This window comes from Leuresthes tenuis, unplaced genomic scaffold (assembly GCF_036924035.1).
Source record: "Leuresthes tenuis unplaced genomic scaffold, fLeuTen1.0.hap1 SCAF_2, whole genome shotgun sequence".
In the NCBI taxonomy this organism is placed as follows: domain Eukaryota; kingdom Metazoa; phylum Chordata; class Actinopteri; order Atheriniformes; family Atherinopsidae; genus Leuresthes; species Leuresthes tenuis.
The window spans coordinates 24,477,284-24,488,467 of NW_027325356.1; the positions used below are offsets into that span (position 1 = coordinate 24,477,284).

Sequence of the window (11,184 nt, forward strand, 5' to 3'; positions counted from 1 at the left end):
TCTTTAGTTGTTTTACTCAGTCACTTAAAACTTTCCGCCCTCGCTGAATGGTCTTGAACGCACCTATGTGTCACCTGCAGTCAGCAGGGGTCAGTTCAAATGGGCGGTGTTATTCTGGATCAGAAGACCTAACGCTACCAGTCGGGTTACATTGCCTCTCGTCAGTGCGGTGCTATCTGACGCACTATGGCTAAATTGCTGTTTAATCGTGAATACATGCCATGTTGGCTGTTTCGGGAGCAGTGAGGCTCGCCTGTTGGTGATTATCCGGCCTGCCGTCCTGAGCGCTCCTGCAGCGGTAGGTAAGCTGACTGCTAACGCCGAATACTAAGGGACAAACTAGGCAGGGAGTTGGTCCACAAAGCATCATCTCATGCGTGGAGAGGTCGATCGGTATTAAAGTCGTCATTTTTAGTGAAGAGAAAACAACACGTTTTTGTTGAACACACGGTGAACTGTCCCAATTTAATCCGCAAAGTAAATCTAGCTTCCCTGTGCTTAGTTTGCTAGCATTAGCCTCGCTTTTTAAGGGACGGGTTAAGCTAGTGGCAGCTTCGCTAACTAACCCAGAAGCTACCTAAAAACTGACTTCTTCCTGACATAGTTAATTTTGTGAGTTCATACGAATAAAACCTCCCCATATCTAGACAATCAGTGTTAACCAGTGAACTTTTTTGTTACTGCTCGTTACTTGGTTTGATTAGCTAACTGGAGCTAACGTCATTAGCTTCTTCAGCATGACAGCGTTGTCTAATATTGAGGCAAAAATCTGTCCCAGCAACACACGTCAGTGTCTTTAAAAGTTTCTCGTTTAATCCATATGATTTTTTTTCTTTTTTAATTGAATAGGACATTTTAGGGAATTAGCTGTGTTACTGTAATAGAGCACACGTAAAGATTTAGTTTATGTTATAAAGATGTTTTTCTATGTACTAATGCATCTGTATATTAAGAAAAATGTTTAAAAAACATACGGTATAAAGTTATGAAACGTTCATAAAGTAACATACTAAGTCATATGACTAAGACGTAAACGTGTGTTGTAATCTGTAGTCATCAGCCATGTGAAACGGACATCAGGCAAGCAGTTTCAGGAAGTGTAGATCTTAAGGATGAAATGCTTGAATGAATGGAAATTCATTCCAGTGTCACCCTTTTTGTGCAGGCAGGGCAGCGAACTAACATGGTACATTTAATCAGATTACACAAAATAACGACAATCGACTCAGGCTGCATGTAGAGAGGTGTGCGGTTGTAGTTTGTCAGGAATTACTTTATTACCTTTTGACTACTTTTTTTTTTTTTTTTTAAGATATGGCAACCAAAATATGAACAAATGAAATGTGAGAGGGCACCTGTTGACATTTTTGCCAGCGTGTCATGTGTTCTGCTTTGGATAAAGTAAAATTATCCTCAAGTTGTCAGCTTTATCATTGTTAAGTACATTTAATTCATTGTGTTTTGTCATTTTGAGTTCTGGAGTTGGGTGGTAATGTGAGATCAACATTTCAAGCAAGTTTGGAATCACAAGAGCAAATTCTTCCATTACTTGTTTTTTTTTTTTCTCTATGTCATCCAGTCAATCCCAGTTCTGATCGGTAAAATTACCCTGTAATTTATATTCAGTAATTAACTACATTTCAAAGAAATCCAACCCAACCCTGCGGAACCAGTAGTGGTTTGTGTTCTTTTTATGGGGCTGACAGACAGACAAGATCTTAACTGAGCATAAATGAACCTCGCTGCACTGCTGAGGTTGAATTTGATGCTTTTAACAAGAACAGTTGGAAAGATTTCAGTGTTTGAGCTGCTTAAAAGCAGCAGAATAGTTCTGAAGTTTGTTCACAGGAAAAAAATGTTGTGCAGTACACGGTCTGTGCGCAGTTTTGTTGATGCTTGGCTGTTTGTTTTCCCCCTCCAGTGTAGATGCCTTGGCTGAGATGAGTGTGAAAGCTTTTGAGCTTGTCCCCGCTGTGGAGCGAGATCTCCTCATGGGCGACAAAGCTCGCATCAACATTGAGTGCATTGAATGCTGCGGAAAGCACTTGTACGTGGGCACCAATGACTGCTTCATCCACCACTTTCTGCTGGATGAGATCACCTCGTCCAAAGGGAAACCGAGTTACTCGTCCCAGAAACTGCTGCACAAATACCTTGGCCTCAAGAAACCAGTCGCCGAGCTGCGGGCTGCTTCTGCATTGGAGCGTCTGATAGTGCTTTGCGATGCCATAGTGTTCCTTGTTGACATGGTGACACTGGAGACTATGCCCTCGGCGGCAGGGGGTGGAGTCAAGATCAGAGGTGTGACTGCATTCTGTATAAATGAGAACCCAGTGAGTGGGGATCCGTTTTGTGTGGAAATCGGTGTACTCTCTTCCAAGAGACGGACGGTTCAGATTTACATGGTGTACGAGGACAGAGTGCAGCTGGTCAAAGAGGTGAGCACTCCCGAGCAGCCCTGTGCCGTCAGCCTTGATGGCTACTTCTTGTGCCTGGCCCTCGCGACACAGTACATGATCCTGAACTACAACACAGGAACCTCACAAGACCTCTTCCCCTACAACAGCGAGGAGAGGACACCCATTGTGAAGAGGATCAGCAGGGAAGAGTTCCTCCTCGCAGCACCCGGTGGTTTGGGTAAGTCGGTACATCACAATGTGATGCAGTGATTTAAATTAGATTTGCACAGTAGAGGATAATATCTCTTAAGTGATGTCTCAGTATCTCCTCTTACATGCGTGATTGGCAAAAGTATCTCATTTTAATATGTACTGTCTGTTTTTAAAGTTCATTTTTTGGCTGTAAAACCTCCACTTGATGTAGAAAATAATCTTTTTATTTTTAGTCCTGTTAATTGATGTAATTAATTATGTTATCTGTGTATTGTCAGGGTGACTTCCACAGTGTTCAGACTGTGTGAAACTTCTTTTCAGTAGCATTTGTTCTGTTTTTTGAAAGGTTATAAGTGGTTTCCTACTCAAGTAAATGCTTGCCTGACTTGTCCCTGTTGATTTAAAAAAAAAAAAAAAAAAAAAAAAAAATTATTTATTTATTTTGAATGTATTTATCTAGGAATGTTTGCCAATGCTGAAGGGATATCTCAGCGGGCTCCAGTCAGCTGGTCAGAGAGTGTCATCGCTGCTGCTGTGTCTTTTCCGTACGTGGTGGCTTTGGATGAGAACTTCATCACCATCCACAGCATGCTGGACCAACAGCTGAAACAGACGCTTTCATTCAGGGATGGACACATTCTGCAAGATTTCGAAGGTATCCTCATGTGATGCTTTTCTTATGGCCTTTCAGGTTGTTACGTCTAATCAAACCACATATTATCCAAGAGAGATAGTGATGGTCCCTATTACTCCTACTTTCATGCATTTTTAAGAGACTCTCTTCTTTTAATTATTAATGGTTGTGTGAGCAACTAGTACATGAATCTAGATGACAATTTCGCCTTGATACCCAAAAGAAAATAGGTTGTTTATCCCTTCAAGATAAAAGGGTATGGCCAAAGAGGTCGTGAGACAGAGCCCACCAGATGTCCTATCTGCTGCTCATTTACTCATTAACATTTATTTACCATGACTTATGGTTATACTTGCATATGCAACCACTTAGAAAGTACTCCAGAAGGCTCCCCAAGTTTTGCACGGTTGCAAACGAGTTGAAAATCTCCTCTTCTCTTTGGTCAGCCACTTATCACGGCCTGTCTCATTGCCCTGGTTACAAAGAAAATGGACTACAAGTGTAGACTGAATAAGTAATAGACAAAGCCATCTGCCACTGGGTGAGAAGCCTGTGTGGCAGTGCTTTAAAGTGTTTGTGGGCTTTAGAACATCTCTGGCTTCAATTGACTCCCATTCCAAAAAAAAAACAAAAAAATTCAACTTCTTAGGAGTTAAAGAGTCGTTATGGTCTTAGTTTGACACCCTTTAATTAGTTTGCTGGAGGTCCCCCTGAAAATAATTTAAGCATTCCAGAGAGAAACCTCCTCAAAGAAACTCGCTTTTGTCCAATCAGATGTCAAGGGGTCATTATCCAGACCTGACCTATTGTCCCAAATTTGGCCATCTTCAAAGCCTACCACGGCGATGGCTGATCGCAGAAGCCGAGGTTTCCATACAGCAGAGCACAAACCAGTGGATGAAGTCTTTGGAGGGTTCGCAGATTGTTCTTTATACAGTGTACGAGTAGAATGTCTCTATCCCAAGCAGTATGATCGAAGTGTTGCTGGTGAGCCCCACTATAACCTGTGGACTCTTAAAACAGTGGGCAGCAGTTTCATTCAGCATTCTTCTTTTGGTTTCACAGCCTGCAGCCACAACCCAACCCTGACAGATTCGGGAGTGTCGCACTACTATAACCTCAAGTTTTGGGGTGCTTCTCGCTCTTAAATGCTTTATTGTTGCTCACGGTTTATTGATAAATGAACAACAGGCACAGAGTATTAAACGCGGTGGGAGGAATTAATCGCTTTGGTTCGTTGGAGCAAGAAACCAAAACCCTCGAATGGGAAGTGGCTGAAAGCTGTGTCGAGCAATACACGAGGGACTTTCCTTTTAATGTGCTCTGAAAGCCCGGCTCACCTTTTCCTTCTGTGGCGAACATTTCAGTTCAGTGTCACATTAGAAATCTCGTTCAGGCTAGCTTTAAGGATAAGGAGTGTGAGTAATGTATTGCTCTGCACAGATCCACAGGATTTTAAGGGCTGAATATGTTCTGATGTGCTTGGAACTAGACCAGCTCTAAGCTGGAGCAGGATACCCAGAGGATTTTGACATGCTTTGTTTCCTCTTGTCTGACTGCAGTGGAAAAGCTACCTTTTCAGAGCTGAAGACTTTTTGAAGGTTGCTCTGTAAGACACTGGATTAAAATTGAGCGGAGCCGACTGTTTATGAACGAGCAACTTGCGAAATCACTGTGTGACCTGTCGGCGTTTGTTTTTAGGAAAGGTCATGCTGGCTTCCACTAAGGCCGTGTACATTCTGGTGCCTCTGCCGCTCGAGAGGCAGATCCAAGACTTGCTGGCCAGTCGCAGAGTGGAGGAGGCTCTCATCCTTACAGAGGGAGCACAGAGAAATATTCCCAAAGACAAGTTCCAGGTTAGCAACACTGAGCCAGAATTTGTTAAAAAGCTGTGTGGGACACGAATAACAGGATCTTCAGACTATTTGTACATTTGAAAGCAAGTCTTCTGTGTTTTGCTTCAGATTTTGCACAAAAGAATCCTCCAGCAGGCAGGTTTCATACAGTTCGGTCAGCTTCAGTTTCTGGAAGCTAAAGAACACTTCAGGTAAGCGTGTGTCTGATAGCATCAGCTGTTCTGTACTTTGTTTTTTAGCATCGTTGTAGAGTGTTTACTTTTCTTTTTTATAATTTAACTGGCTTTTTTTAAATTGTTACTTTTGGAAATCCTTTACAGAACTTTAAAAAATTCTTAAGAATTCGGGAACTGTGAACTTTACCTTACTGTAATTGGAAAACACAGTTATTACTACGTTTTCCTTTTTTTCCGCTGGGATTCCCTCGCTCAGCGGCCGTTTTTGTGATCTTGCTTTCTCAGGAAGGGTCAGCTGGACGTGCGGGAGCTGATATCTCTCTACCCACTCCTGCTCCCGGCCTCCTCGTCGTTCACGCGCTGTCATCCTCCCCTCCACGAGTTTGCAGATCTCAACCATTTAGCACAGGGTGACCAAGAAAAAGTGCTGCGATGCAAGCGATTCCTCATCAGTTATTTAGGAGAGGTAACTGGATTAGAAAAATGGATCGACTTGCAAGTGATTTTGCAGTGTGCTTTCAGCTTTTGTAACTCTGTTCCTCCTCGGCCCACAGGTACGAAGCACAGAGGTGGTGAACGGCTGCAGAGAAGACGTGGACACGGCGCTGTTGAAGCTCTATGCTGAGCAGGATCATGAGAGCCTTTTAGACCTCCTAGCTTCAGACAATGCCTGCGTGCTAGCAGACAGCATCCCGTGGCTGGAGAAATATCACAAGTGTGTATTATTTAATTGTTGTGTTGACAATATGTATTTCAAACGGTTTGTGTCCTTTAGAAAACAGTTAAAGTTTCAGAGTTTTATCAGGAGGCGTCACCTTTATACAAGCTCGGGTTATTGAATACACTCACTTCTCCTAAACACTTGGAAAAAACATTGCACCGCTGTGTGTTTGAATTATCTACAGTATAGACACCGAGAAGGATAAATGACTGATCTCACTTCTGAAGCTGTACAAGTTGGCATGTAAAGTTACAGCTGAGGATCACTGTGGTAATTAGTAGTATTTTCGTTAATTATTGCGGTCCCAGATTGAACAAATTCCTGGAGGAACAGTCTGAGTTGGGGCTTTGTTGGCTGAACACTTCTCGGTGTCCTCTGCTATTAATTACCACCCTGTTAACGCTAGAAAACTGTGTCCAGTTTAGTCAAGCCAATGTAATTAGTTTGTTCAGAAAGGAAAGATATATTCACGAGGGAGAAGCTTTAATTCATTAAGTCTGTTTCTCTTCCAGATATTTTGCACTTGGGCTTCTTTATCATTATAACGGTCAGGATTCAGCTGCTCTTCAGGTATGCACCCCCCACATTTTCTTCATGTTTAGATGTCCTCGACAAATCTGGATCAAAATGATGCTGAAGAGTTTGTCCTATTCCCTCCTTTCTAATTCTCTTAGTTGTGGATTCGAGTGGCAGATGGGGATCTGCAGGACTCGACACGATCTGACCTTTTTGAGTACATTGTGGACTTTCTCTGCTCCTCCTGCAGTCTGGAGCTCGTATGGAAGTATGCAGACTGGGCCTTGCGGAAGGATCCCACCGTAGGTTACCAAAAATGTAACTCTGCTATCTAATTATTAGTGCAACATAACCCAGAGTCGGTTTTTGGAGAGATGAGATCTGTCACCTTCCAGGGCTCACAAGATATTGCTTCAGTTCCTCATTGATAAAGTGATTATTATTGAATTCCTTTGATAGATCAACGCACAGCTCAGTGTGTTTGTTAGAAAAACAAATCCAATGAATATCTTTTTCATTGTGCACTGCATGGTTTTGAATGACTGTGAATGATTAAATATTTAAACTTCCTCGTTCTCTTTGAATAATGTGCTGTTTTCCTAATTCTAAACCTAGCTTTTCTTTTTTTCTTCATAGATAGGTGTTCACATTTTTACAAAGAGGCCTGCTGATAAAGATCGTTCACAGCTGAACCCTGATGATGTCATCGCCTACCTGGGGAAGCACAACCAGGCGCTTCTTCTTTACCTGGAGCACCTTGTGCTGGAGAGAAGAATACAGGTACAACTAATGGATTAAAAATCCTCTCGACCCACAACGTTTGTTGTTAACCGTTTTTAAATGTCCTCGTGTAGTTAAAAACAGTGTCCAGTGTTTACATTATAATCGCTATACTTATGAGTTACACAGGTAAAATGCTGGGAAAGAACAGAATCACAATAATCTTTGTGTACATACATCTTAAGGTTATGGTCGGGCATTTTGTCACTTTCACACACACACAATTATTGTCTGTCCAATGTCTGCTGCACAACCTGCAGACATCGGACAGACGCATGAATAAGTTGATTTCGGATAGTTTTTGTTGGAAAGCTGCACAACAATCGCAGTCTTAACAAGCCGGAGATGCTGTTTTGTAACTGATCCAACAAAAGCTCATTTTCCTGCAGCATGGTGAGCATAATAAGAGGCATTTCCCTGCAGTATCAGTTCTCCAAGGCATTGAGCTGCGGTGTTGTCATTGATAGATTTACATGGACTGCAACATTTTCACGATCTACCACATCCCCCAGTGCAAAACCGCTTTAATGAAGCCGGTCGCATGAGACACAGCAGCTCAGTCCCTGACTTTGTGCCTCATTCCAGACCTTTGAGCTCTGGGAGTGAAGTACATTAGATTAAACTACATAAGAAAATGGAAGATTGAATGCTTTCACAGATTATAAAAGCTTTGTTTAATTTAATTGATCATAATCTTTAATTTTTAATGAAATGGGTCTTTTGGGATAACGGTTTTGAAGATTTTGTCTTTTATTTACGGTTCAGCTGAGCACCTTCCTTATATAAGGCTCATTTTATTTATTTATATTTTGTGTATGCAGAAGGAAAAGTTCCACACACATCTGGCTGTGTTGTACCTGGAGAAGGTCTTATCACTACTGTCAAAGTCACCAACAGGTGAAGAGCAGCTGAACAGAGCGAGAGAAAGGCTGCAGGCCTTGCTCAGGGAGTCCAGTTTATACCGTGTGCAGTTTATTTTAGGTAAGATGCATATCTAGAGGTGATGGTGAACATGAGTTGAGGTTTTGATCCTTATACATCTGCACTGTCTTTCTGCCTTTCCTGGTTAAGACTCTTGATGTTTTGTGCTATGCTTTGTTTAGGTAAAATGGAGAGCTGTGAACAACTACTGCTGGAACGTGCAACACTACATGGAAAATTAGAGGAACATGACAAAGCACTGCACATACTGGTGCACGAGCTCAGAGACTTCCCGTCCGCTGAGGCCTTCTGTACATGGGCCTCTTCTAGTCGAGATTCTGCGTACCAACGGCAGCTCTTTCACCTGCTTTTGGGGGTGTATCTGGATGGGAATCCTCCTGGGAAAGGTCAGGCGGCATGTGGTGGCGGTGGTGAGCTGGAAATGGCGGCTGTGGACCTCTTAAATCGGCACGGGGAGGTGTTTGATCCCATCCGTGTCCTACGAATGCTCCCAGAAGGCTGGTCACTACAGCTGCTGCGACCTTTTCTAAATCGAGCCATTAGGGCCAATATGCACGCCTGCCGCACATCACAGATTGCTGTGGGCCTCGCACACTCTGAAAACCTTCAGCTGCTACATGACAGGGTGAGAAACAAAAGAACTAACACGGTGTTGTGCAACTTAGTTAAATAAAAGCTGAATTTATCCCTTGGATGACTTTTATTTGGTTTTAAGAATGGACCAGATGCATTCCCACAAAAACCATGTGTACGCCTTTTCCTCCACACAGTCTGGAATGTGCGAACCTCTCGCATTCAGACCAGTTTAACCCTGATTTGTGTGGATAGCTTTATAAATCTGTGAAAAGAATGCACATGTACTGTTCTACCTTGGTGGGTTGATAGTTTTAGTCCTGAAACTATACACAGTTTTATGCGCCTGGCCCTGGATTTGCTATTCGCAGAAAGAGACACGATTAGTTTACGAAGTATTTAGGGTAAAAAGACCCAGAAAAAGATACATAAATACGTAAAAGTTTGCTCAATTAACCAGTTAAAAATAACTGTGGAGCTGCACAGATTGGACATTTGATTATGAGAACGTTCTTCTGATTTGTGACCGACTCTTTTCATAAAGAAAATGCCACACATTTGCTTCTCAAACATGAATATTTCATGCTTTTGTTATCTTATGATTGAGACAATCTTCTGCTTTCTGCTTATTGGTTTATTACGATATGACATCTGATTACTCTGGGCAATAGCATTCCCCTTTTCTTGGTCCAAGGCTTTATTAATAAATCATGATTACAGGTCAGTGAATATAAAATGCTGTTATCCAGAAATTTGCAAGTCTCTAAAAATTTGTAGAATTTTGTTCAACTGTCTTTTTTGTGTGTTATCCAAGTGCTCAGTGCTGCTTTAACTTGTTTTTACTGTTCTCTCTTTTTTTTTTTTTTTCCTCTCTTCCAGTTGAAAGAGCGTAAGAAACCCATCTTTGTGTCCGAAAAGAAGGGATGCCACCTCTGCCACAACACCTTCAGTGAGCCAGCCGTGGTGTGTCTGCCGGGAGGAGTGCCTGTCCACACTCACTGTGTCGCACAGAGAGTAAGAGACTCCCCCACAAAGAGACAGTTGACTAATAGCAGTAACCATACGTGAGACTAGACTTTTCGCATTACACTCTGATCTGTGACTGGAGGCACCGAACCCCAGCACCACACTGAGCTTTTGGACGGCACAGGACTGCGGCGTGAACAAGAAGCACAGAACATCGATTTCCATGGCAGCGCCGACTGTGGAGTTAAAAAATACAAAAAAACAAAAAACGCAAAGAAAGCTGGCCTGGAGGGAATGCGAATGAGAGAAAAACACATTATTTCAGCTATTTATTCATGTGCCGCAGTTATACCACATTGTCAGACTGAATGTTTGTCCTGTTCAGTTCTGGGGCCGCCCTGTCTCTGCTCACATGGTTGAAAACCTGAATCGGAGAAAAGTTTTAACTACAGAACAAACTCTTTTTCTTTTTTAAATCCTCTTACAAATATTTCTGACGCATGAAATTCTACTGAAACTCCTGTGATTCTGACCTAATCAACTCATTAATACTGTCCTAACTTGCACACTGCAGTGTTTGGTTTGAGATGCTGCACACACTCATCCGTACTGACTGAAACGCTCTTTGTGTCTGTGACACTGCAGTTGCTTTTCCCCCGTCAGCCGTAAGGCTAGTGGAGCGTTTTAGTCTGTCTTTTCTATAAAAAAAAAAACAACAATTTGATCCAAACCCATCAGGTTTTGAATGTTTTGTTATCAAAGTCAGAAACCATGCCTCTTGTTTATCTCTGAAGCAGCAACACGAAATCTTACGGACGATCAGTGGAACTGTGGAAGTGGAACTGCAGTTTGAACACTGCAGCTCGGACCAATTCTAAGGACTTAAAGCAAATCGAGTCATCGTCACTTTATTGGTAAACGTGGTGTGAAACATGGCGACAAATGCTCGGGCTCAGTTGCAAACCATGTGAAGTCTTACATTTGGCTGTGAGTAATAAGTAAAGTTTTTTTTTTTTAGTTTTTTCTTTCATTGTTGCTTTCACCTGTTGTGATGAATGTCACTGTTTTTGTTGTTTTGACCAGAATATCTACAGTATAGTGACACAATGCTATGAAACACTGAAAATTGAAAACGCCCCTGTGAAATATTAATAAAAATGATTCCAAATAGTTTAATCTCAAACTAACTGCGTTATTAAGTTGAAGTGTGGGGTTTTTGAGTTTGTGTGTTTTAAAGGCCAACGGGTCTAATAGAAGACATGGAAAATACAGACCTTAAAGTAAAACCTCAATGCACCAAAAGTGTTCAGCTCTGACCACTGCGACTAAAGTTCAAGTAGAGCAAAACACAATCGGTTTAATAAAAGAACCTGTAAATGCTGCAGCTGTCACAGCCCTGTTCTCATAT

At 42.0% G+C, this 11,184-nt stretch overlaps 1 protein-coding gene across 4 annotated transcripts; it reads left to right on the forward strand.

The window, feature by feature from the left end:
- Nucleotides 1-103: 103 nt before the first annotated feature.
- Nucleotides 104-10,946, forward strand: tgfbrap1 (transforming growth factor, beta receptor associated protein 1). Of its 4 annotated transcripts, none has more exons than XM_072380780.1 (13): nt 104-302; nt 1,922-2,637; nt 3,073-3,267; nt 4,948-5,102; nt 5,211-5,293; nt 5,564-5,744; nt 5,833-5,993; nt 6,512-6,569; nt 6,674-6,817; nt 7,152-7,295; nt 8,117-8,276; nt 8,399-8,862; nt 9,690-10,946. In XM_072380780.1, the coding sequence occupies exons 2-13, from the start codon at nt 1,941-1,943 to the stop codon at nt 9,876-9,878; spliced, it is 2,631 nt and encodes an 876-aa protein (XP_072236881.1). In that variant the 5' UTR covers nt 104-302; nt 1,922-1,940; the 3' UTR covers nt 9,879-10,946. The 4 variants fall into 4 exon arrangements, with proteins under 4 accessions (XP_072236881.1, XP_072236884.1, XP_072236882.1 ...); XM_072380783.1 differs by having other exon boundaries at nt 1,927-2,637; XM_072380781.1 differs by having other exon boundaries at nt 104-298.
- Nucleotides 10,947-11,184: the final 238 nt, after the last annotated feature.